Below are 27,564 nucleotides of genomic sequence, written 5' to 3'. Positions count from 1 at the left end.
CTAAAAATCTTAGGCAGGCTAACCACTCAAACAAAGCCTTAATTTAATCATCTCTAAAGTGGGAATAACAGCAACATTTTTCTTTGGAGGTTATGCAAATATTAAATGAAGTAACCTTTGTGAAGTGCTTATTTCAGAGCTAGGCCCATGATAAGGACTCAGCACTCGTTCACCACTGCAGTTTCTGCTTCTCCTGTTTTATTGCCATTGCTGTAAAAGAGGGGCAGTGGTTAAGAGCCTGAGCTTTGAATCCTCTTTCTCAACGGTATCTAGTTGTTGGACCTTGGGCAAGTTATTTAATGTCTCTTCGCTTCAGTGTTTTCACCTGTTTAAGTGAGAATATTAGTGTGGGATGTTGTGAAGATTAAATAAGTTAATTCATGTAAAGAGCTTAGAGCAGAGTCTGGTAAAGTAAGTGATTGTAGTAATGATTGTTGATGTTATTTAATTGAAGTATGCTCTGTCCTTCTGGCTTTCAGTCTCTCCCTTTTTGGCCTTGGATAGGTATAGTAACCTAGAGCTGTCTCAGCTGTCATTTTAACCTTCATTTGCCAAAATACCTTCAAGTCTATGTCCTCAGTTCTCTGGTGATGTCACTTTTCTGGCTTTGTTGCCATGCCACCTTTAGAACCCTGTTCTGACTGCTTCAGGACAGATTCCCAGTTGATTTTTACACTGGGTGCTGGGTCAGATAATCTAGCACTCAGGTCAAACTTGAAAAGACATAGGAGCCTGTAAAGATTTATAAAAGAATACATTTAACATACATGTATCAAATAATGTTTTAAAATTTTACTTGAGAATCCAGAATGTCTACTTTCTGAACTCAAATGTAAAAATCTTTGTAGAAAAAGATATCAGGTAATGTTTACCTTACTTTGCTTAGCAAAGTTTAGTAAAATCCAGTATTGATATTAATGGTTTTGTTTCAATGAGATCTGAGGGGATTTATCGTGTGCATGGTAACTAAAGAAAAAAGCAGAAGTGGAAGAAAATTAGAAAATGAGTTAATTCCTAATTTTTAATACTGTTATTAGTTTACCATAGTAATTAATATACCCAGTTAGTGGTGTAGTCATGCTTGTAGTGAGGTTTGGCAGGATGTGTACACTTCATCAAGAGTAGATTAGTGTTCTTCAGACCTTGGAGCTCCAGGATTTATTAGACGCGTGTCGGGGACTAGGTAGCCGGGTGGGGGAAAGTAAGAGTGGTCATTTTCTGAACAAGTATTGGCAGGGCAGGAGGTCCCCCACTTACACATACCTCAGCACACATGCATCTGCTAGAGAAGCTTTGATTGTATGTATGTTGTGTTTTGATATTTTGCATAAGATTATTGAGTAAATACTTTCTGTTTTATTTTTAAAAAGGTTTGAAAGCACCTATGCTGGAAAGCAAATTTCTAGGGCAAAACATGGTTTTCCTACTGCCTAACATATATGCTGGCTCATTAAATATGTGTTGAAAATGATTGAGCGCTTCACCCTTATTGATACTGTATTCATTTCTAGTCTTATTATTCTCAAACTAGACTTTTTTAGTTCACTGATTATACCCTATTAAGTGGGTTAGAATTAGTATGTTTTATTTGACCATACTACTCTAGGAAGTTAAAAAGTTCTTAAGATTATTTTCATTAAGCTGTTAAATGCACTTACTTTTTGACTCCAGGTATATTTCTTCCTAACGAATTTTACTCCATTAGACATAATTGAAGAGTTTTCTTCACTGGACACTTTGGTGATTCATGCACATTGTTACTGTCCAGGTGTTTGAAGATTCCATGATTGTCATTACCTTTCTCTTTTTTAAAAAACTGAGTATAACCTTTCAATTTTTCCTTAAATTATAAAAATTATAAAATTTTATAAGTTACAAAAAATACCTGCATTATTTAAAATTTAGAATTGTAAATTTGGAAAGGTAAAAAAAAATTTCTACCTGTTTTAGCACATGTCATATCTGGTATAAACTTAAAAGTGTGAACTTAGAAATTACAACTTATTTTTCAACTTAGATTGGATGCTTTTAAAGATGATCTCATTGCCCTTAGTAGTATTTTCTAGTGACATTTTCAAATACTGGCATTCTGGGCTTCCCTGGTGGCGCAGTGGTTGAGAGTCCGCCTGCCGATGCAGGGGACACGGGTTCGTGCCCCGGTCTGGGAAGATCCCGCATGCCGCGGAGCGGCTAGGCCCGTGAGCCATGGCTGCTGGGCCTGCGCGTCCAGAGCCTGTGCTCCGCAACGGGAGAGGCCACAGCAGTGAGAAGCCCACGTAATGCAAAAAAAAAAAAAAAAAATACTGGCATTCTTATTTATATTGTGGGTTTTTTTTTTTAAGTCAGACAACCTTTTTCATCTTCCAGTCTGTTTCACTTTTCCTTATTTCTTACTTTCTTTCATTTTGGCATCAACCTCTTTTTTCTTTTTAAAGGAGGAGGAGGAGGAATTGCTTTTACACATTTAGGTTGGTGACCTGTATTTGAATGGGCTGACATCTGCTATAAATCTTATATATCCATAGTTTTAGTTACAAATGATAAGAAGTCATTCAAAGAATTTTGTGACCATGGTGGCATTTCTTTCAGGTAGTTTTAATGAATTGACATTTATTTCTAGTTTAAATTGTTGAAGAGCTGTGTAAATGGAGCTGATAAAAGACCCAGAAGTTTATTTAGTGGTAGAGAAAGTTATCAAAGAAGATGATACAGTTCCAGATAAAGACTGTTTATAGAATCTCTTCTTATCTATCATTGTCTGTTCTGTTACTGATGTAGGTTAAGACTAATCACCTTTTTTCTTCTCAATTTTACAGAGTTAATTGAGAGTTGGAGGCAACCTTGCTGAAGATGAAGAATATACATTAGAGGAGGAGATTTTTTTCTTTCTTTCAAAAGTGTTGATTGTTTGGTGGCTTGCCTCTAGTTACCATTTTTCAATTGAGTCTGTTTGCTTCATCAGAAATGATTTTTACAATCTCAAGAAAAAATATGTCCCAGAAATTGAGTTTACTGTTGCTTATATTTGGACTCATTTGGGGATTGATGTTACTGCACTATACTTTTCAACAACCAAGACATCAAAGCAGTGTCAAGTTACGTGAACAAATACTAGATTTAAGCAAAAGATACGTTAAAGCTCTAGCAGAGGAAAATAAGAACACAGTGGATGTCGAGAATGGCGCTTCTATGGCAGGATATGGTAAGATAATGGTAAAATATTCCTAGTTTTCTCCTCTTCATCCTGTCCCCATTTAAAGATAGTCATGGAAATCCAACTCACTACTTCATGCACAGGTGTTCCCAAAGTAATTTTATCTTGACTTTTTATTATGAAAGATTTCAAATGTACTGAAAAATAGAAACATGATAAATACCCATATATCCATCACTTAGATTTTAACATCTTGCAATATTTGTTTTCTCCAATTTTTGGAGAATATTTAAATTAAAAATTATGATACTTCACTGCTAGATATTTCCATATGTATCTCTAAAATAATGACTTTTTTCTACATAATCAGTATTTTTATTGATGTTTCATTGTGTAGATATGATTGAATCATTAGCCACTTGGTTGAACTCAGTTTCCCCGTCTCCCCTGCCTCCCCCAGCTGAAAAGCCGTAACCCTCTAATCGCAGGGTTGGTCCTTCTGACATGGAGAACCCCCATTCTGAGTTATCTCAGCACAAACTATCTAGGGGCCCACCATGAAAAGCAAAGACAATCAGTCAGGAACTTCCAGGCATTTAGAGGCTACCTCCCAGGAACCTGGGACAAAGGCCAGTCAAATTCTTTATTACATAGTATCAGTGTCTGTTTTTTTGGTATATATTAGTATATATAGGTCTTTTCTCTTGAGCTGGTCAGATTCTCTAGAGAAGGACTTCCAGTCTCTTTCAGGATGTAGATGCCTCCAAGTGTGTGGGATCTGAATGGGAGGAAAGGGGTGGGGGAGGAGGGGTAGCCTCAGCACTCACTATGTGAATTTCACTTAGTCCCCCAGTTTTCAGTTTGGTGCCCAGGCCCTTAAATGTTTTATTGGTTTCCAAAAACACATCTCAGATTTTCTGCAATGGTGGAGAGGCTGTTGTTTAGTTTGGAGTAGTAAAGAAAGTTTAGAAATCAAATTGCTTTATAGATAAATTTTCACCCAGTCCTTCTGTTTTTGGTCCCCTTTTCACTCTGTTTTCATTGGTACCTGGTGCAGCTATTTCCGGGCCTTTTAGGGTTGGGTTTCTGTGGAGAAAAATGAATTGCTGTTTGATTTTTCTTATTTTTTCAATTTCTTTTTGGTTTCTCTTTTAATATCCAACTTTTTCAGGTCTGCTAAATCAGTTAACACTCATCCATATGCTTTCCAGCTTCTGGAGTTCTGTTGCTGTTGTCTCCTCTCTTGCTGTCTTTGTTTTGGCCTCATGTATTTATGCTTTTAAAAAAAAAGAGAAAAAAGCACCTTTACTATTTTGGTAGGGTAGCCACAGTCAGCAGAGGTTAAGTGCCTTGGTTGAGTTTACCATCTTTATCTGGGAATGCCCAAGACACTTTCTGTTTTTTCTTCTCCCACTTATGATGGTGTCTTTGAGGTGATGAGGGTTAGTCTGCATTGGCTCTTTTTTTTTTTTTTTTTTTTTTGTGGTACGCGGGCCTCTCACTGCTGTGGCCTCTCCCGTTGCGGAGCACAGGCTCCGGATGCACAGGCTCAGCAGCCATGGCTCACGGGCCCAGCCGCTCCACGGCATGCGGGATCCTCCCGGACCGGGGCACGAACCCGTGTCCCCTGCATCGGCAGGCGGACTCTCAACCACTGCGCCACCAGGGAAGCCCCTGCATTGGCTCTTGAGGATCAAATATCGATGACTAGAGATGAAGGAGTTGGTGTAAATGGAGATGGAGGTACTTGTGGCAGATACACATGTAGATGTTGTATTGTTTTGCATTCTGCTTAGTCCAAGGACACTGATAGAAACAATGAAGAAGCAATTCTTTTGGAACAAGAGAAATACTTGGAAAAAAATTCTTTCCGCTTGAACAAAATAACTGTGATATTTTAAAAGGTAGCTGTTCTATGCTGCCCAGCTGTGTATAACAACTCAGTTTTAAAAGCAAAATGAGACTCATATACACATGGTATTCTATAAACTGTATTTTAAAATTTAATGTATGGTGGAGATATTTCAATATCAATGAATATATGCCTGCATCATTTAATGGCCACATGGTATTTAACCAATTCTCTGAAATGTTTTTTGCTTATTTTTGATTATAAAAAAAATATTATAAGCATTCAAATATTATAGAAATGTACAACATAGATAAGTAAAAGAGCAGAGAGAGAGAATGTCAGTTAATTTGGCATATATTGGGGATAACACACTTTTTCTTATAGGGCTAAATAGTAAATATTTTTAGCTTTGTGGGTCATGTGGTCTCCTTTTCAATAAATGAACGTGGCTATGTTCCAGTAAAACTTTTTTACAAAGATAGGCAGCCAACCAGCCGTAGTTTGCAGACACATTGTTCATCAAGCACATTGTTTTACTTTGAAAATGGGATTGTACTATATATACTAGTTTGCAGCTTATTTGTTTTCATTTAATTGTTGTAGATATCTTTCCATGTTATTACAGATAGGTCTGTCTCATCTTTTTAATGACTTAACATTGTTTCATTTTATAAATATTCCTTTTTTCCTGCTTATTCTGTAGTAACGGATAATTTATTGCTAACCTGGTGTGCTGGATTTAGTGCTGTGATATATGTGTGTCTGTGTATATGAAGTATATGTGTGGGCATTTTATGTTTGTGTGAATGTTTCAGAAGGATAGATTTCCTCAAGGTGGAATTTTTTGGCTGAAGGTATGCATGTTAAATTTAATACACACTTGTCAGATTGCCCTCCAGGGTGGCTCTACCGGCCCACTACCATTCTCCCAGCAGAGTGAAAGTACTGGTTTCTTTCTTTTTTTTTAAATAGATTTATTTATTTATTTATTTATTTTTGGCTGCATTGGGTCTTCATTGCTGCGCTCGGGCTTTCTCTAGTTGTGGCGAATGGGGGCTACCCTTTGCTGCGGTGCACAGGCTTCTCATTGCAGTGGCTTCTCTTGTTGGGGAGCTCGGGCTATAGCGGGCTTCAGTAGTTGTGTCTTGCGGGCTCTAGAGTGCATGCTCAGTAGTTGTGGTGCACGGGCTTAGTTGCTCCGCAGCATGTGGGATCTTCCTGGACCAGGGCTCAAACCTGTGTCCCCTGCATTGGCAGGCGGATTCTTAACCACTGCACCACCAGGGAAGTCTGAAAGTGCCAGTTTCTTCCCACTATACCCATTCTATTTAATTTTAAATGGCTTCTAATTGTTTGCTTTTGCATTTCTTTGTTTACAGGAGAGGTTGAAAGACTTTCTTGTTTGTTGGCTATTTGCATTTCTTGTACGTGAGAATGAATTGTTTGTATCCTTTGTCAGTTTTTCTGCTGGGAAATTTTGTAATTGACTGATTTTTTATAAAGATATTCATGCTGTCAGTATACGTAGCAAATGTTTTTCCTCTGATTTTTCAGTTGTCTAACAACTTGGTATATTGTTTTTAAAAATCTGTGTGGTAAAACATGTACATCATTTTTTATGGTTTAGTTGTATGCTTAAAATGTTTCTTCCAAAACTTACATTCTAATACATTACTTTTTTTTTTTTAACATTTATGTCTGTAATATAGTTGAGATTTCTGATGGAAGCAGTAAGAGATGCAGGGTCTTTTTTCCAAACTAGGTAGCCAGTTATTTCAGTTTCATTACTTAAATTCTATCCTTTCCTCCATTAATTTGGAATGACAATAAGATGTGAATTTCATGAGTTCCGGAGAACTTGAACTTTCAGCCATCTATAAAAACCATTTCTTTCGTTGCTACTATACAAAAAGGCTAGTCCCTCAAAAATATTTATTGAATGGTCTTCCCTTGAGCTATTTAACCTGATTTTCCTAGTTGGTAAAATAAACATAAGCTAATATATATTTTTAAATGCTAGTTTACAATGAATTGTTACTATTGCAAAGGCCATGAACAAATCAATTCAACTCTAAAGATTACTGTCTGTAAATCTTGAGCAGTAACTTGTGCTTTCTCTTTAAGATAACATTTCTAACTGTCATGTCTTATTCTCAGCATTCTTAGTTTTCCCTAAGAAAAGAAGATTTTTGTTTCTTCCCATGTAACATCTCTTTTGGATTCTGGGGTTTGTCTAGAACAATGAATTGGGGGTTCTTGTTCTGATGCCCAGTGACTGTTATAGAACACGTTGCAGTTGACACGTGGTTTCCTACACCTGAATGTACAGCAACACCAGTCTTTTAACACCTCAGGCTTTCCCATCCAAAGTCTGATCCTGCTTTCTTTTAAGAGTTTTGGTTTTACTATCTACTGTGGTTGCTGAACACTTAAAAAAAAAAAAGTGGACTCCAAAAATATTTTCAGAGAATTGGAGAGCAGTTCAGTATTAATATTTAAATGCTTTCTGAAAATTAAGAAATGCTACCAGACACAGATGAAAACAAAACAAAATAAAACAAATACCCCAACAGAAGGCTTTTCTCTGTAGCCAAAGAAGGGGCAGCCTAGCAAGACAAAAAACTTTTAGACAGGAAACCGTTCTCTTCCAGCCAGACACCGCAGAAAAAAGTTGGTGACTGCACCACCAACCACATGATCAAAGGCTAAGTGAGGAGCATAGACTTCCCCCTTGTGAGGCTATAATGAGGCATCCAAACTCCCCCCACACCACATGGTACCAGTGGAGACAACATGGGGAGCCAGGACTTCTACCCTCTCATGGTAGTAATGAGGTGCTCATCTTCCTCCCTCTGGGGCTGATGTCAGAGGAATCCTAGTGGAGAGTCAGGACTTTCACCATGGCCCAGTGGTAAACAGCAATCCCTGTCACAATGTCAGTGAAGAGTACGTGGGCACCTGGAACTCCCACTTCCATCCAGCAGTGATGAGGAGCTCACAGGTAACAGTGGAGGCCAAGTGGGAACCTAGACTTTTGCCTCCACCTGGTAGTAACAAGGTGACAGCCCTCTGCCCTGCCACAGTGGTATCAGAGAAAACTACCTAAAATAGGAAGTTTAAATGAGATCTGGACTTTCATAACAAAATATGTAAATGTCCAGGTTTTAAGTATAAATCACTTGTCATACCAAGTACCAGGAAAATCTCAAACTGAATGAAAAAAGACAACCAGTGACAAATGTTATCTGAAAAAGGTTTTTAAGCAGTCGGCATTAAAAGTGCTTCAATGAGGAGTTAATTAACACAAAGCAAGTGAAAGAACAGAAAGCATCAGCAAAGAAATAGAAAGTCTCAGCAGATAAATAGAGCATATAAAGGAAAACCAAATGGAGAATTTTGAGCTGAAAACTACAATGATTGAAATAAAATGTGTGTCAGCAGATTGACTCAAAAGCAGGAAGGAGAGGACAGAGGAAAGAATCAGTGAACTGGAAGGTAGAATAATGTAATTACACAATCTGAACAACAGAGGGAAAATAGACTTAAAAAAAAATCCCAGCGCTTTAGGGACCTGTGGGATTATAACAAAAGATTTAACATTTGTGTTGTCAGAGTTTTGGAAGGAGAAGAGAATGAGGGCAGAGCTGGAAAATACTCAAAAAAATAATGACTACCAACTTCCCAAATTTTGCAAGAGACATAGACCTCAGATTCAGGAAGCTGAGTGAACCCCAAGTAGGATAAGTTCAAAAAAGTCAATGCCGGGCTTCCCTGGTGGCGCAGTGGTTGAGAGTCCGCCTGCCGATGCAGGGGAAGCGGGTTCGTGCCCCGGTCTGGGAGGATCCCACATGCCGCGGAGCGGCTGGGCCCGTGAGCCATGGCCGCTGAGCCTGCGCGTCCGGAGCCTGTGCTCCGCAATGGGAGAGGCCACAACAGTGAGAGGCCCGCGTACCACAAAAAAAAAAAAAAAAAAAGTCAATGCCAATGTACATTGTAATTAAGCTTCTGAAAACTTAAAAGGGCATCTGGAAAAGAAAATTTTTTTAAAGCACCTAGAGGGACTTCCCTGGTAGTCCAGTGGTTAGGAATCCACCTGCCAATGCAGGGGACACAGGTTCCAGCCCTGGTCTGGGAAGATCCCACATGCCGTGGAGCAACTAAGCCCATGTGCCACAATTACTGAGCCTGTGCTCTAGAGCCCGCAAGCCACAACTACTGAAGCCCTCGCGCCTAGAGCCCGTGCTCTGCAACAAGAGAAGCCACCGCAGTGAGAAGCCTGTGCATGGCAACAAAGACCCAATGCAGCCAAAAATAAAAATAAATAAACTTATTTTTTTTAAAAAGCACCTAGAGAAAAATGACACTTTACTTACAGTGACAAAACAATTCAAATGACAGTGGATTTCTCATCAGAAACCATCAAGACCAGAAATAGGTGGCATATTTTGTTTTAAGTGCTTAAAGAAAAGAGCTATCATTCCAGAATTCTATACCCAGTGAAAATATCCTTTAGGAATTAAGGGAAATCAAAGATATTTCTTAGATGAAGGAAAAAAATTGTCACCAGCAGCCCTACCCTAAGAGAAGGCTAAAGGAAGTTCTCTCAACAGAAAAGAAATGATAAAAAGGAGGAACCTTGGAACAATCAGGAAGGAAAGAACACAGTAAATAAAAATAAGTGTAGGTCAGTAGGTTCCTTTTCTTCTTGAGTTTTCTAAATTATGATGGTTGAAGCAAAAATTATAACATTGGGCTTCCCTGGTGGCGCAGTGGTTGGGAGTCCGCCTGCCGGTGCGGGGGACGCGGGTTCGTGCCCCGGTCCGGGAAGATCCCACATGCCCGGAGCCTGTGCTCCGCAACGGGGGAGGTCACAACAGTGAGAGGCCCGCATACCACAAAAAAAAAAAAAAAAATTATAACATTGCCTGATGTGATTCTAAATGTATGTAGAAGAAATACTTAAGGCAGTATCTTATAAATGGAGTAGGGTAAAAGGATGGTGTATTAGGGTTTTTGATAGAAACAGAGCAGGGAGAGGGAGAGATGGACTTTAAGAAACTGGCTTATGCTGTTATGGGCCTGGGAAGTCTAAGATCTGCAGGGCAGCCTGAAAATTCTGGCAAGAGCTGGTGTTCCGGTCCTGAGTCTGAAGGCAGTCAGCCTGGGGGCAGAATTCTTTCCTGTTCCAGGAACCTTAGTCTTTTTTTTTAAGGTCTTCAGCTTATTAGATGAAGTCCACCCACATTATGGTAAATAATCTGCTTTACTGAAAGTCTACTGGTTTAAATGCTAATCACATCTAAAAACTACCTTCACAGCAACATCTAGACTGGTAGATTTGTCTAGGTACCATAGCCTAGCCAAGCTGACCCAAAATGAACCATCACAGATGGTAAAGAGACGTAAAGCTCACTCAAATTGGTAAAATGACTGTGGCACATTATGTATATGATGTAATATCTAGAACAACAACTAAAACTATACAAAGAGAGACATTTAAAAACCTTACAGAAAAATAAGAATTCTAAAAAATATTCAAATAACCCATAGGAAGGCAGGAAAAAGAAAACAAGGAAGTGAAAAACAGAACTAACAAAACAAGGACTTAAGTCCTAATATATCAAAATTACATTAATTATAAATGTTCTAAATACGCTAGTTAGAGGACGTTGGCAGACTGAATTAAAAAACATGACCTAAGTATGTGCTGTCTACAAGAAAGTCACTTCAAATTTAATGATATTGGCTGGCTGAAAGTAAAAGGATGGGAAAAGATATGCAAACATTTATCAAAGGAAAGCAGGAGTGGCTGCATTAATAACAGATAAAATAGACATCAAAGAAAACTACCAGAGTCAGAGAATTATATAATCATAAAAAGGTCAGCCCACCCAGAAAAAATAACAATCCTAAATGTATCTACAAAAATGATAGAACTGAAAGTAAAAATAGATAAATCCACAATTATAGTTGAGAATTTAAACACTCCTTGCTCAGGAACTGATAAAACTAGACAGAAAGTCTGCAAAAATATAGAAGATCTGAAGAACATAATCTAATCAGTGGAATCTTAGTTACATACACAGGAGCTCCATCAGCAACAGGAGGATATACATGTTTTTTTAACAGTCCATGGAACATTCACCAAAATAGATACCCTGGGCCATAAAACAAATCTCAACAAATTTAAAAGAATTGAAATCATAAAGAGTGTATTCTGTGACTGCAGTGAACTCAAACTAGAAATTAATAACAGACTGATAGTAGGAAAATCTCCAAATAATTAGAAATTAAATAACACACTTCTAAACAATCTGTAAGTTAAAGAGAAAGTCTCAAGGGAAATTTTTAAAAATGCACTGATCTAAATGAAAACACAACATAAAAATTGTGGGACACAGCTTAAGCATGCTGAGAGGGAAGTTTACTTTAGAAAAGTACATACCTTAGAAAAGAATGCATACTTTAGAAAAGAGGAAAAGTCTTAAATCCATAATCTAAGCTCCCACCTCAAGAACCTAGGTTCTTGAGCAAAACAAACCCAGATCAAAGCAGAAGGAAGGAAATGATCAAGATAAGAACAGAAATAAATGAAATTGAAAGAAAAACAGAAAATCAGTGTAACAGCTTTTCTTTTGAAAGGTGGGGAAAAAAAACTGACAGACTTCTAGCAACACTGACCAAAAATAAGTTGCCAATATCAGGAATGAAAAAGTGAGTGTCACTGCAGAACCTGCAGACATCAAAAGCATAATAAGAGACTATTATGAACAGCTATACATGTAAACACTATAACTTATATGAAAGGGGTCAGTTTCTCAAAACCCACAAACTAGCACACTCACCCAGTATGGAATAGATAATTTGAATAGCCATATACAGGCATACCTCAGAGATACTCGGTTCCAGACCGCCGCAATAAAGCAAGTCACTCGAAGTTTTTGGTTTCCCAGCGCATGTAAAAGTTATGTTTACACTATAGTTTATTAAATGTGAGATAGCATTATGTCTAAAAAACCAAATGTAGTCATAATTTTTTTTTTTTAACCGGTGGAGGGTCTTGCCTTGATGTCCATGGCTGCTGAAGGGTGGGGAGGCAGTGGTAGTTTCTTAACATAAGACAGCAATGAAGTTTGCCACATCACTAGACTCTTTGACAAATGATTTCTCTGTAGCATGCAATGCTGTTTGATGCAATGCTCTTTGATAGTGTTTTACCCACCACAGAACTTCTTTCAGTATTAGAGTAACTCCTCAAAGCCTGCTGCTGCTTCTTCAACTAAGATTATGTAATATTCTAAGTCCTTTTTTTGTCATTTCAACAATCTTCACAGCATGTTCACCCAGAGCAGACTCCATGCCAGGAAACCGCTTTTTTTGCTCATCCATAAGAAGTAACTCCTCATTCATTAAAATTTTTTTTTTTTTATCATGAGATTGCATGATTCAGTTACATCTTCAGTCTCCACTTCTAAATCTAGTTCTCTTGCTGTTTCTACCACATCTGCACATCTGATCGCAGATCACCATAACAAATACAGTAATAATGAAAAAGTTTAAATATTGCAAGAATTACCAAAATGTGACACAGAGACATGAAGAGAGCAGATGCTGTTGGAAAAATGACACCGATAGACTTACTTGGCACAGGGTTGCCACAAACTGTCAATTTGTAAAAAATGCAATATTTGTAAAGTGGAATAAAGCGAGATATGTCTGTAACTGTTATAGTTCAAGAACTTACAAAAAAGAAATCTTCAGGCCCAGATGGTTTCACTGGAGAATTCTATCAGAAATTTTAATAGGGGACATCCCTGGTGGCACAGTGGTTAAGGATCCGCCTGCCAATGCAGGGGACACGGGTTTGATCCCTGGTCTGGGAAGACCCCACATGCCACAGAGCAACTAAGCCCGTGCACCACAACTATTGAGCCTGTGCTCTATGGCCCGTGGGCCACAACTACTGAGACCATGTGCCACAACTACTGAAGCCCACGCACTCTAGGGCCCATATGCCGCAACTACTGAAGCTTGTGTGCCTAGAGCCTGTGTTCTGCAACAAGAGAAACCACTGCAATGAGAAGCCTGTGCACCGCAACGAAGAGTAGCCCCCACTCACCATAATTAGAGAAAGCCTGCGCACAGCAATGAAGACCCAACGCAGCCAAAAATAAGTTAAAAAAATTTTTTAAATTTCATTACAAAAATTTTTAATAGGAATTAGTATAAATACTACACAGTCATTTTCAGAAAATAGAAGGGGAGGGAACACTTCCCAGTTCAATTATGAAGCTAGTACTATCTTTACACCAAAACCAAAGACAGTATAGTTAATTAGAAACTACAGACCAGGGCTTCCCTGGTGGCGCAGTGGTTGAGAGTCCGCCTGCCGATGCAGGGGACACAGGTTCGTGCCCCGGTCCGGGAAGATCCCACATGCTGCGGAGCAGCTGGGCCTGCGCGTCCGGAGCCTGTGCTCCGCAGCGGGAGAGGCCACAACAGTGAGAGGCCCGCGTACTGCAAAATAAATTAAAAACAAAACAAAACAAAACAAAAAACTACAGACCAATACCCCTCATGAATATAGATGTGTAGATCCTTAGGAAAAACTTAGCAAACGGAATTCAACAACACATATAAAGAATTAAGATGAGCCCTGAACAAAAATGGCAGAGTAGAAGGACGTGCTCTCACTCTCTCTTGCGAGAACACCAGAATCACAACTAGCTGCTGGACAATCATCGAAAGGAAGATACTGGAACTCACCAAAAAAGATACCCCACATCCAAAGACAAAGGAGAAGCCACAATGAGATGGTAGGAGGGGCACAATCACAGTAAAATCAAATCCCATAACTGTTGGGTGGGTGATTCACAACCTGGAGAACACTCATACCACAGAAGTCCACCCACTGGAGTGAATGTTCTGAGCCCCACGTCAGGCTTCCCAACCAGGGGGTCTGGCAACGGGAGGAGGAATTCCTAGAGAATTAGACTTTGAAGGCTAGTGGGATTTGATTTCAGGACTTCTACAGGACTGGAGGAAACAGGGACTCCACTCTTGGAGGGCACACACAAAGTAGTGTGCGCATTGGGACCCAGGGGAAGGAGCAGCGACCCCAGGGGAGACTGAACCAGACCCACCTGCTAGTGTTGGAGGGTCTCCTGCAGAGGTGGTGGTGGTGGTGGGGGCTGTGGCTCACTGTGGGGACAAGGACACTGGCAGCAGAAGTTCTGGGAAGTACTCCTTGGTGTGAGCACTCCCAGAGTCCACCATTAGCCCCACCATAGAGCCCAGGTAGGCTCCAGTGTTGGGTTGTCTCAAGCCAAACAACCAACAAGGAGGAAACACAGCCCCACGCGTCAGCAGTCAAGCAGATTAAAGTTTTACTGAGCTCTGCCCACCAGAGCAACAGCTCTACTCACCACCAGTCCCTCCCATCAGAAAACTTGCACAAGCCTCTTAGATAGCCTCATCCACCAGAGGGCAGACAGCAGAAGCAAGAGGAACTACAATCCTCCAGCCTGTGGAACAAACACCACATTCACAGAAAGACGAAAAGGCAGAGGGCTATGTACCAGATGAAGGAATAAGATAAAACCCAGAAAAACAACTAAATGAAGTGGAGATATGCAACCTTCCAGAAAAAGAATTCAGAATAATGATGGTGAAGATGATCCAGGACCTCAGAAAATGAATGGAGGCAAAGATTGAGAAGATGCAAGAAATGTTTAACAAAGACTTAGAAGAATTACAGAACAAACAGATGAACAATACAATAACTGAAATGAAGACTATACTAGAAGGAATCAATAGCAGAATAACTGAGGCAGAAGAACAGATAAGTGACCTGGAAGACAGAATGATGGAATTCACTGCTGCAGAACAGAATAAAGAAAAAATCAAAAGGAATGAAGACAGCCTAAGAGACCTCTGGGACAACATTAAATGCAACAACATTCGCATTATGGGGATCCCAGAAGGAGAAGAGAGACAGAAAGGACCCGAGAAAATATTTGAAGAGATTATAGTCGAAAACTTCCCTAACGTGGGAAAGGAAATAGCCACCCAAGTCCAGGAAGTGCAGAGAGTCCCATACAGGATAAACACAAGGAGAAACACGCCGAGACACATAGTAATCAAATTGGCAAAATTTAAAGACAAAAATTATTGAAAGCAGCAAGGGAAAAATGACAAATAACATACAAGGGAACTCCCATAAGGTTAACAGCTGAGTTCTCAGCAGAAACTCTACAAGCCAGAAGGGAGTGGCATGATATACTTAAAGTGATGAAAGGGAACAACCTACAAGCAAGATTACTCTACCCAGCAAAGATCTCATTCAGATTCAATGGAGAAATCAAAAGCTTTATAGACAAGCAAAAGCTAAGAGAATTCAGCACCACCACACCAGCTCTACAATAAATGCTAAAGGAAATTCTGTAAGTGGGAAATACAAGAGAAGAAAAGGACCTACAAAAACAAACCCAAAACAATTAAGAAAATGGTCATAGGAACATACATATCAATAATTACCTTAAACGTGAATGGATTAAATGCTCCAACTGAAAGACACAGGCTTGCTGAGTGGATACAAAAACAAGACCCATATATATGCTGTTTACAAGAGACCCACTTCAGACCTAGGGACACATACAGACTGAAAGTGAGGGGATGGAAAAAGATATTGGAAATCAAAAGAAAGTTGGAATAGCAATACTCATATCAGATAAAATAAACTTTAAAGAATGTTATAAGAGACAAGGAAGGCCACTACATAATGATAAAGGGATCAATCCAAGAAGAAGATATAACAATTATAAATATATATGCACCCAACATAGGAGCACCTCAATACATAAGGCAACTGCTACCAGCTATATAAGGGGAAATCAACAGTAACACAATAATAGTGGGGGACTTTAACACCTCACTTACACCAATGGACAGATCATCCAAAATGAAAATAAATAAGGAAACAGAAGCTTTAAATGACACAATAGACCAGCTAGATTTAATTGATATTTATAGGACATCCATCCAAAAACATTACACTTTCTTCTCCAGTGCGCACGGAACATTCTCCAGGATGGATCTCATATTGGGTCACAAATCAAGCGTCAGTAAATTTAAGAAAATTGAAATCATATCAAGCATCTTTTCTGACCACAAAGCTATGAGATTAGAAATGAATTACAGGGAAAAAAAACCGTAAGAAACATGAACACATGGAGGCTAAACAATACGTTACTAAATAACCAAGAGATCACTGAAGAGATCGAAGAGGAAATAAAAAAATGCCTAGAGACAAATGATAATGAAAACAGGACGATCCAAAACCTATAGGATGCAGCAAATGCAGTTATAAGAGGGAAGTTTATAGCTATACAAGCCTATCTCAAGAAACAAGAAAAATCTCAAACAATCTAACCTCACACCTAAAGGAACTAGGGGAAGAAGAACAAACAAAACCCAAAGTTAGCAGAAGGGAATAAATCATAAAGAACAGCAGAAATAAATAGCAACAAAGAAAACAATAGCAAAGATGAATAAAACTAAAAGCTGGTTCTTTGAGAATATAAACAAAATTGAAAAGCCATTAGCCACACTCATCAAGAAAAAGAGGGAGAGCACTCAAATCAATAAAATTAGAACTGAAAAAGAAGTTACAACAGACACAGCAGAAATACCATCCTAAGAGACTACTACAGGTAACTCTATGCCAATAAAATGGATAACCTGGAAGAAATGGACAAATTCTTAGAAAGGTATAACCTACCAAGACTGAACCACGAAGAAATAGAAAATATGAACAGACCAATCACAAGTAATGAAATTGAAACTGTGATTAAAAATCTTCCAGCAAACAAAAGTCCGGGACTAGATGGCTTCACAGGTGAATTCTATCAAACGTTTAGAGAAGACCTAACACCCATCCTTCTCAAACTCTTCCAAAAAATTGCAGAGGAAGGAACACTCCCAAACTCATTCTATGAGGCCACCATCACCCTGATACCAAAACCAAACAAAGATACCACAAAAAAAGAAAATTACAGACCAATATCATGAATGAATTCTGATGAATATAGATGCCAAAATCCTCAACAAAATACTAGCAAACGGAATCCAACAACACATTAAAAGGATCATACACCATGATCAAATGGGATTTATCCTAGGGATGCAAGGATTCTTCAATATATGCAAATCAACCAATGTGATACATCATATTAACAAACAAGAATAAAAACCATATGATCATCTCAATAGATGCAGAAAAAGCTTTTGACAAAATTCAACACCCATTTATGATAAAAACTCTCCAGAAAGTGGGCATAGAGGGAACCTACCTCAACATAATAAAGGCCATATACGACAAACCCACAGCAAACATCATTTTCAATGGTGAAAAACTGAAAGCATTTCCTCTAAGATCTGGAAGAAGACAAAGATGTCCACTCTCACCACTATTATTCAACATAGTTTTGGAAGTCCTAGCCACAGCAATCAGAGAAGAAAAAGAAATAAAAGGGATACAAATTGGAAAAGAAGCAAAACTGTCACTCTTTGCAGATGACATGATACTATACATAGAGAATCCTAAAGATGCCACCAGAAAGCTACTAGAGCTAATCAATGAATTTGGTAAATTTGCAGGATACAAAATTAATGCACAGAAATCTCTTGCATTCCTATACACTAATGATGAAAAATCTGAAAGAGGAATTAAGGAAACACTCCCATTTACCATTGCAACAAAAAGAATAAAATACCTGGGAATAAACCTAGCTAGGGAGACAAAAGACCTGTATGCAGAAAACTATAAGACACTGATGAAAGAAATTAAAGATGATACCAACAGATGGAGAGACATACCATGTTCTTGGATTGGAAGAATCAATATTGTGAAAATGACTCTACTACCCAAAGCAATCTACAGATTCAGTGCAATCCCTATCAAATTACCAATGGCATTTTCTATAGAACTAGAACAAAAAATCTTAAAATTTGTATGGAGACACGATAGACCCTGAATAGTCAAAGCAGTCTTGATGGAAAGAAACGGAGCTGGAGGAATCAGACTCCCTGACTTTAGACTATATTGCAAAGCTACAGTAATCAAGACAATATGGTACTGGCACAAAAACAGAAACATAGATCCATGGAACAAGTTAGAAAGCCCCGAGCTAAACCCACACACCTATGGTCAACTAATCTATGACAAAGGAGGCAAGGATATACAATGGAGAAGACAGTCTCTTCAATAAGTGGTGCTGGGAAAAGTGGACAGCTACATGTAAAAGAATGAAATTAGAACACTCCCTAACACCATACACAAAAGTAAACTCAAAGTGGATTAGAGACCTAAATGTAAGAGTGGACACTATAAAACTCTTAGAGGAAAATATAGGAAGAACACTCTTTGGCATAAATCACAGCAAGATTTTTTTGATCCACCTCCTAGAGTAATGGAAATAAAAACAAAATAAACAAATGGGACCTAATGAAACTTCAGAGCTTTTGCACAGCAAAGGAAAGCGTAAACAAGACGAAAAGACAATGCTCAGAATGGGAGAAAATATTTGCAAACGAATCAACGGACAAAGGATTAATCTCCAAAATATATAAACAGCTCATGCAGCTCAGTATTAGAAAACAAACAACCCAATCCAAAAATGGGCAGAAGACCTAAATAGACATTTCTCCAAAGAAGACATACAGATGGCCAGGAAGCACATGAAAAGCTGTTCAACATCACTAATTATTAGAGAAATGCAAATCAAAAGTACAATGAAGTATCACGTCACACCAGTTAGAATGGGCATCATCAGAAAATCTGCAAACAGCAAATGCTTGAGAGGGTGTGGAGAAAAGGGAACCCTCTTGTACTGTTGGTGGGAATGTAAATTGATACAGCCACTATGGAGAACAGTATGGAGGTTCCTTAAAAAACTAAAAATCGAATTACCATATGATCCAGCAATCCCACTGCTGGAATATACCCTGAGAAAACCATAATTCAAAAAAGAGTCATGTACCCCAATGTTCATTGCAGCACTATTTATAATAGCCAGGACATGGAAGCAACCTAAATGCCCATTGACAGACGAATGGATAAAGAAGGTGTGGTACATATATACAATGGAATATTACTCAGCCATAAAAAGGAACGAAATTGGGTCATTTGTAGAGACGTGGATGGATCTAGAGACTGTCATAGAGAGTGAAGTAAGTCAGAAAGAGAAAAACAAATATCGTATATTAATTCATGTATGTGTAACCTAGAAAAATGGTACAGATGAACTGGTTTGCAGGGCACAAATTGAGACACGGATGTAGAGAACAAACATATGGACACCAAGGGGGGAAAGCAGGGGTGGTGGGGGTGGTGGTGGTGTGATGAATTGGGCAAGTGGGATTGACGTGTATATACTGATGTGTATACAATTGATGACTAATAACGTGCTGTATAAAAAAATAACTAAAATGAAATTTAAAAAAATAAAATAAGAAAATCAAAAAAAGAAAAAAAAAGTAAATGGATTAAACTCCCCAATCAAAATACATAGATTGGCAGAATGGATTTAAAAAGAAAACAGGATTTCATTATATGCTGTCTATAAGAGATTCACTGTGGATATAATGACACACATAGAAGTTTGGGACCCTAATCAATAAGACTGGTGTCCTTATAAGAAGAGAAATAGACACGAGATGCATGCACAGAAAAAAGGCCACATGAGGATACAGTGAGAAGATACCCATCTGCAAGCCAAGGAGAGACGCCTCTGGAGAAACTAAACCTGCCATAGCTTTGATCTTGGACTTCCTGTCTCCAGACTGGGGGAAAATAAATTTCTGTTGTTTAAGAAAAAAAAAAGTAAATGGCAGTTAATTTTATATTTTAAATAAGTGATTAAAAGGTTATATATATGACCCTAAAAAAAAAAAAGAAAGAAATACCGTGACCAAGTGGCATTTATTCCAGGGATGCAAGGCTGGTTTAATTTTCAAAAACCAATCAGTGTAGGGACTTCCCTGGCAGTCCAATGGTTAATATCCCATGCTCCCAATGCAGGGGGCACAGGTTCGAGACCTGGTCAGGGGACTAAGATCCCACATGCCACATGGCAGGCGTAAAAAAAAAAAAAATTAGTGTACTCCATCATATTAACAGGCTAATGAGAGGGAGGTTGGGGTTACTGTAAAAGGGCAACACAGGGATCGTTGTGGTGAAGGAAATATTCTGCATCTTGACTGTACCAGTGTCAGTACTGTAGTTGTGATGTTGTATGTAGTTTTACAAGATGTCACTGTTGGGGGAAACTGGGTAAAGGGTACAGGAATTTCTGTATTTGTTATTTCTTGCAACTATATGTAAATGTACAGTTATCTCAAAATAAGTTATTTACCAATTAAGAAAAAAAAACCTAAACAAACCTGTAAAATGCATAGTCTTTATATTCTAAACATGTTAGAGGGAAGTCAATCTCAGAATTCCTACTAGAAGTGGTTTTAATGTGGCTATTTAAAATGTAGATTATTTATGATTTGTATTATTTAGTCAAATCCATTATTTAGCTTTTGTTTTCTCACTTAAGAAAAATTAGGCTTATTTTTTGTTCCTAGGCATTTATTTGTATTTAAAGTTTGATGAGAACATGTCAATCTACTCATGAGACGTAAACAGTGTGCCTTGCAGCCTTAAGTAGGGAAGTAATAAAATATTTGTTGAATGATATAATTTATTCAGCACTCAGTAGGAGAAGGTAGCTGTATTAAAAATGTAAAAGACTAACAATTAATGTACATTTAATTACAGAGTTTATGAGGCTTTTGAAACCACTTTTACCTAGCAGTTTGCTCTGATATTTGAATTCGTTCATATTCCTTAGGAAGCATGCTTGTTTTATTGCTAGCTTCATAATAAAACTTTACAGTGAGTAATGAATCAAGAAGTGACTTCTAGGGCTTCCCTGGTGGCGCAGTGGTTGTGAGTCCGCCTGCCGATGCAGGGGACACGGGTTCGTGCCCCGGTCCGGGAAGATCCCACATGCCGCGGAGCAGCTGGGCCCGTGAGCCATGGCCGCTAAGCCTGCGCGTCGGGAGCCTGTGCTCCGCAATGGGAGAGGCCACAACAGTGAGAGGCCCGCGTACCACAAAAAAAAAAAAAAAAAAAAGTGACTTCTAAGTTTTCTCCCTTGTACAATTAAGCAGATGTTAGTGGTGGTAAAATATTAATTTGAATTTGAAAAATATTAATAAGGAAAAGTATTTGACTTAGATACTTTAAACACTTATGTATTTTTTTTTATGGCTGCTTTGGGTCTTAGTTGCTGTGTGTGGGCTTTCTCTAGTTGTGGTGAGCAGGGGCTACCCTTCGTTGAGGTGCACTGGCTTCTCACTGCGGTGACTTCTCTTGTTGTGGAGCACAGGCTCTAGGCACGTGGGCTTCAGTAGTTGTGGCATGCAGCCTCAGTAGTTGTGGCTCATGGGCTTAGTTGCTCTGTGGCATGTGGGATCTTCCTGGACCAGGAATTAAACTTGTGTCCCCTGCATTGGCAAGTGGATTCTTAACCACTGTGCCACCAGGGAAGTCCCACACGTATGTATTTTATTTTCAGTAGTCATTTTTGCATTTTACTACAATTGAATTTCTTTTTTGTGTACACATGGCTATTTTTATTTGTATCTGCCTCTCTTCACATTAAGAATACAAATAATAAAACCTATTGAGATATAAATAAGAGATAAATCAACAGAGACCTATAAGTATGAGGTCCACAAAGGCATGTGTACTTGGTGTTTGTGCTGGTCCTTTTCTTGGTTGCCTTCAGATTTGTTCCTTTACTTTTCTTTGTTTTGTATCTCAAGGGAGGGTGATTCTAGTGGGTGTCACTTTCTAAGTTCCTAAATCAACTAGCTACTGCCTGGGTTCAGCCAATGAGAAGTACTGGAAGGAGTTCAGAATGTAGGAGGAAAAGAGAGGCTAGGGTATTTTTCTCCCTTTCTGCTTCAGGTGATGTCTCCTTTGTAGCGCCACCTTCTGCCAAACAGCCTCCTTGGCTCTGTATTCCACTAGGTGTCCTTGGACTTGGGCTGTTGTAACATTACTGATTTTTCCCTCTGTTCCTTAGGCTTGGGATGATAGTGGCTTCCTGCTGTGCCTCACAATCTCTTGATTATGTTTATTGTAGCAAGAATCTTTTTATATCCAATATCTTTAGTATATTTAATAGCAATGTAACCTCCTTTTTTGTTTTGTTTTGTTATATTCATTCGTTTGTTTTATTTTTTAGATTCCATTATATCCTCCTTTTGATTTTTGTATACTGTGGAATAATCGGGCTAGGTGCTATTTTGATAGTATGTGTGTTCTTTTGTGCATTTGTATTAGCCTGTTTTTTGTTGTTTTTCCCTTAAACTATTTGATTTCTTCTCCCAGAGCAGGGAAACTTAAAGCAGGAGCAGAACAACCTTAAAGGGTTTTATTTTCTAAGTCTGGTTCTTCATGTTAATCTCAACCATGATACCACCTACCAAACATGAATCAGACATTCAGCAAATGTTCATTTCCAACATTTGTTGACTGTCTACTATGTGATAAAGCATCAAGCTGGATGAGCTGAGTAAAAGGATATGATATGGTCTCCACTTCCAGGTTGTTTTTAGGGGTTCTGAACCGGGTCCTGTGGTAGGAGTTCTTATTGCTAGCACCTTCAGTGATAGGGCTTTGTGGGGAAGTACTGTGGACTCCCATATAGTGTAAACATATAATTCCCATAACTATATAGTCACATGAAATGTAAACAAAAAATTGTAATGTGAATCTAGAGAAAGGGTGAGTTTTGCTGTGTTCAAAGGGATCATTGTGGTTTTTCAACTAACTAATTTTATATATCGAACAAGGTAATTTAGATTTTAGTCTTTTAAAATATTTTATTAAAACAATTGATTTTAGAAAATTTGAAAGGAGGATATATGATAATTTAGAACATTGTTAAAATAATATATAGTTTTTTCTGATTAAACCCAACTTTTCCTTTGAGTACTTTTTTGATGGAAAACTGATTACTTAACTTACAAATTATAAGTTTAAAATAAAATGAATTTTTCCAAAGAGAATTGGTGTAAGCATTTATCAAAGGCTGTGGACACCACTATTCTGCAGCATCGTAATAAAATATAAGCAGGAAGCTCAGATATATGCTACATGGATTTTAGATTGGAAACGTAGTGGCCTTTGTCACTGTTATAACCCAAATTATTTGTAATAAAAGAACCTGACAATGTGTGTGTGTGTGTGTGTGTGTGTGAAAAAAAAAGTGTATGCATGTAGAAAGTAATAACATAAAAGGGAAAAATTATTGTGGTAGTCTGAAGATATATATACATTTTCTCTAAAGAAGCAATAGTGAAATGCAATGTGTAGATTTCATTTGAACTCTGATTCAAGCAAATCAACTGTAAGAAGACATTTTTCAGATAATCAGGAAAATCTGGATATGGACCAGGTGTTAAACTACTTAAATTAAGAAATTACTGGGCTTCCCTGGTGGCGCAATTGTTGAGAGTCCGCCTGCCGATGCAGGGGACGCGGGTTCGTGCCCCGGTCCGGGAAGATCCCACATGCCGTGGAGTGGCTGGGCCCGTGAGCCATGGCCGCTGGGCCTGCGTGTCCGGAGCCTGTGCTCCGCAGCGGGAGAGGCCACAGTGGTGAGAGGCCTGCGTACCGCAAAAAAAAAAAAACAACCCTGATGTGCACATATACATATATATGTATATATATACAGACACAAATATATATATATAAAATACGTATACATTACAATAAATTTATTTGTATTTGATTTTAAAGAACCCCAACTTTTCCTTTAATTGCTATTCCTAACTGTAACTAATCAGTGAGTAGGCTGTACCTTTATAATTCATGTCGCACTTCAGCTTGGTGTCAAACCTCTGAGGGCTTTAGCTTCATTTTATGTTAACATGATGGTAAGCTTCCCACCCCAGTCTATTCTATGTAGCCTTCTCTGGCCTGGGTTGCCTACTTCTTCAAATATTATACATGAAGTGGCTGCCAGCAAAAAACAGATTCAGCAGTTATCTTTTAATCTTGTTGCTGGAAGATTCTTTAAAAAATATATTTTTTAACTTACCAAATACTATTATAACTCTTGATTGAAAGGTCTTAATAAAGAAATGCCCCCTCTCCCTAATCTTTTATTTAGAAAATTCTCAGCCTACAGAAAGTTAGGGAAAATTATGTGGTAAACATCATATATCTTTCTTCTAGATTCATCATTTGCTAAAAATTTTTCTATATTTTTATCTTTCCTTCTCTATACAAATATATATGCTTTTAGGGGGTACCATTTGAAACAAATTGTACATATCATGACATTTTTATCCCTAAATACTTCTTATCAAATAATCTTTCATATACTTTTTTTCTTGTGCATACCCACTAAACTAGAATATTTAAGTGTTCACGATGAATGATGCCAAAAGATACACTGCTTGATTTCCTCCATCACTAGACTTTCTCCAAATAGTTTTTCCCCTCACTTTATATTACATTGATTTTTTTGTTGATTTATTTCTAATCACTTTTTACAACCACCTGCTACCACTACTCTCACTACTCCTTTCTGAAATCTGTTTTTCTTTTTTCACTTTAAGAAAATTATGGCAAAATGTATGTAACATAAAATTTGCCATCTTAACCATTTTTTTAAAAAACTTATTTTATTTGTTTATTGTTGGCTGTGTTGGGTCTTCGTTGCTGCACGTGGGCTTTCTCTCCTTGCAGTGAGCAGGGGCTACTCTTCGTTGTGGTGCGTGGGCTTCTCATTGCGGTGGCTTCTCTTGTTGCAGAGCACAGGCTCTAGGTCACTGGCTTCAGTAGTTGTGGCTCGCGGGCTATAGAGTGGAGGCTCAGTAGCTGTGGCGCACAGGCTTAGGTGCTCCACGGCATGTGGGATCTTCCCAGACCAGGGCTCGAACCTGTGTCCCCTGCATTGTCAGGTGGATTCTTAACCACTGCACCACCAGGGAAGCCCTGCCATCTTAACCATTTTTAGGTGTACAGTTCAGTGGCATTAATTATATTCAATGTTGTACAGTCATCACTACTACCTAAAACTTGCATCACTCCGAACAAGAAACTGTAACCTTACCATTAAGTAGTAACTTGCCATTCCCCGCTTCCCCTGGTCTTTGGTAACCTCTATTCTACCTTCTGTCTCTATGTATTTTTCTCTTCTAGGTAGTCCAAATAAGTGGAATCATACAGTATTTGTCCTTTTTTTGTCTGGCTTATTTCACTTTGCATAATGTCTTCAAGATTCATCCATTTTGTATCATGTATCAGAACGTCATTCCTTTTTATGGCTAAATAATATTCCCTGTATGTTAATACCACATTTTGTTGATCTTTTGATCTACTGATGGACACTTAGGTTGTTTCCACCTTTTGGCTATTGTGAATAATTCTGAAATAAACATTGGTATACAAGTATCTCTTTGAGTCTCTGCTTTCACTTTTTTGGGGGTAGATACCTAGGAGTGGAATTACTGAGTCACATGGTTGTTTTATTTTTAGCTTTTTGAGAAACTGCCGAACTGTTTTCTCTGGTGGCTGTGTCATTCTATATTCCTACCAGCAGTGTATGAGGGTCCCAGTTTCTTCACATTTTTGCCAATGCTTATTTTCCCTTTCTTTTTTTTTTTTTCCCTTTCTTTGATTATAGCCATCCTAGTAGACGTAAAGTGGTATTTCATTGTGATGTTGGGTATCTTTTCATGTGCTTATTGTTTATTTGCATATCTTCTTTGGAGAAATGTTTATTCAAGTCCTTTGCTGATTTTAAAAATTGAGTGGTTTATCTTTTTGTTGTTGGGTTTAGCAGTTCTTTATATGTTCTTGATACTAAGCCCTTGTCAGATATATGATTTGCAAATATTTTCTTCCATTCTCTGAATTGTCTTTTCACTTTCTGGATAATATCTTTTGATGTCCAAAAGTTGTAAATTTTGATGAAGTCCAATTTATCTGTTTTTTCTTCTGCTTCTGCTTTTTCTGATAGCTTAGTAACAGAACCATCTACAACTTTATGAGTTGTTTTTAAATGGTTTTTCCCCTGATCACAGATTAAGATTTGAGCTGCCTTTTTTGGTCCAGGATCAACAAAAAATAACAATATTAGTTGCCACTGACTGAATATGTAATATGTGTTAGGTGCCATTGGGAAACCTGAGAAAAGAGGATTCTAAGGAAGCAAAGGGTCAAAATATCATTCTTTCCAGGTAAATTCTACTGAAACCCTTTAACCTCCCAGAGAGATTAGAAGATACAGCCTTCGCCATCATTTTCTAGTCAGAACTAGTATCTGTACTGCACTGATCGGGCTCCTGGCATCTGCTCTGGATCCTAGGCTGCCCCTAAACTTCAGCCTGTGGAGGTTCCAGGTTTCTCATTTCTACATTTCCTTGAATTTCTTAGTTAGCTCAGCTAGTTTTTTACCTTACCTGCCTAGTCCACAGTCGTCTTTACAGACTAAGAAACTCAAGGTAAATGGGTTCCTTACAGAGGGACTAACATTTTAAACCAGCCTTTACATCTGTTTTATTGCACTAGGAAAGTAAGTTTCCCCACATTTATAACTCTGAAATTCCATTAAGAAGCTCTGTATGTGATGCTATTCATTAAAATAGTTAGGCTTTTTCTATGTGTGGTATGAGTGCTTTCCCTCTAGTATATTTTCTTTCAGATGACTCGATAATTGTTCACTTTTCCCCTCAAACTATGAAAACACAAATATTAAGTGCTCTATCAGTCTTTAATATGGTTCATTCTCATTTTTTTTCCCCTAGCTGATCTAAAAAGAACAATTGCTGTCCTTTTGGATGACATTTTACAACGTTTGGTAAAGCTGGAGAACAAAGTCGACTATATTGTTGTAAACGGCTCAGCAACCAACACTACCAATGGTACTAGTGGGAATCTGGTGCCTGTGACGACAAATAAAAGGATAAATGTATCAGGCAGCATTAGATAGCAGTTGAAGATCAGCTTGTGCTGCTACGTTCACCGTGGATTATATCCTATGGCAGAAAAGCTTTTATATCGCTGGCTAGCATAGAGTAATATACAATAAAACCTCTATGCATTTTCAAGGAATATGCTGGATTCATGGAACTCTAATTCTGTATATAAATTTTAAAAGTGATTAGTTTGCTTTCAGGCACAACTCTTCAACGCTGTACTATATCCTTAAAGGGAATTTGGTAACATGGTTGATGTAGTAAGCAGGTAGGTGATCTTTGTATAAATCTTTGTGTTTGAGATCAAGTTGAAACAAAAACACTGAAAGACATGGATTCATTTCTATAAAATATTTATTTAAATATATAACATGTTTTTCAGACAAGTGAAGAATATTGTTACTGAATCATTCTGTCATTTGTTATCAGTAGATGTGACTGTTTGACTAATACTATTAGAAAATGTGCTTACTTCCAGTACTTACTATATTTTGTTATTCAGATTATGAGC

General features: G+C 38.1%; 1 protein-coding gene across 1 annotated transcript; it reads left to right on the top strand.

The window, feature by feature from the left end:
* Positions 1-2,964: 2,964 nt before the first annotated feature.
* Positions 2,965-27,067, top strand: CCDC126 (coiled-coil domain containing 126; the record flags this gene model as incomplete). Its single annotated transcript, XM_079710948.1, has 2 exons — positions 2,965-3,202; positions 26,883-27,067. 2 exons carry the CDS (start codon positions 2,965-2,967, stop codon positions 27,065-27,067), a joined length of 423 nt encoding a protein of 140 aa, XP_079567074.1.
* Between the last annotated feature and the right edge of the window lie 497 nt (positions 27,068-27,564).

Source organism: Hyperoodon ampullatus, assembly GCF_949752795.1.
Source record: "Hyperoodon ampullatus genome assembly, chromosome: 9".
NCBI lineage: Eukaryota > Metazoa > Chordata > Mammalia > Artiodactyla > Ziphiidae > Hyperoodon > Hyperoodon ampullatus.
This window is presented reverse-complemented; position numbering and strand designations above follow the sequence as displayed.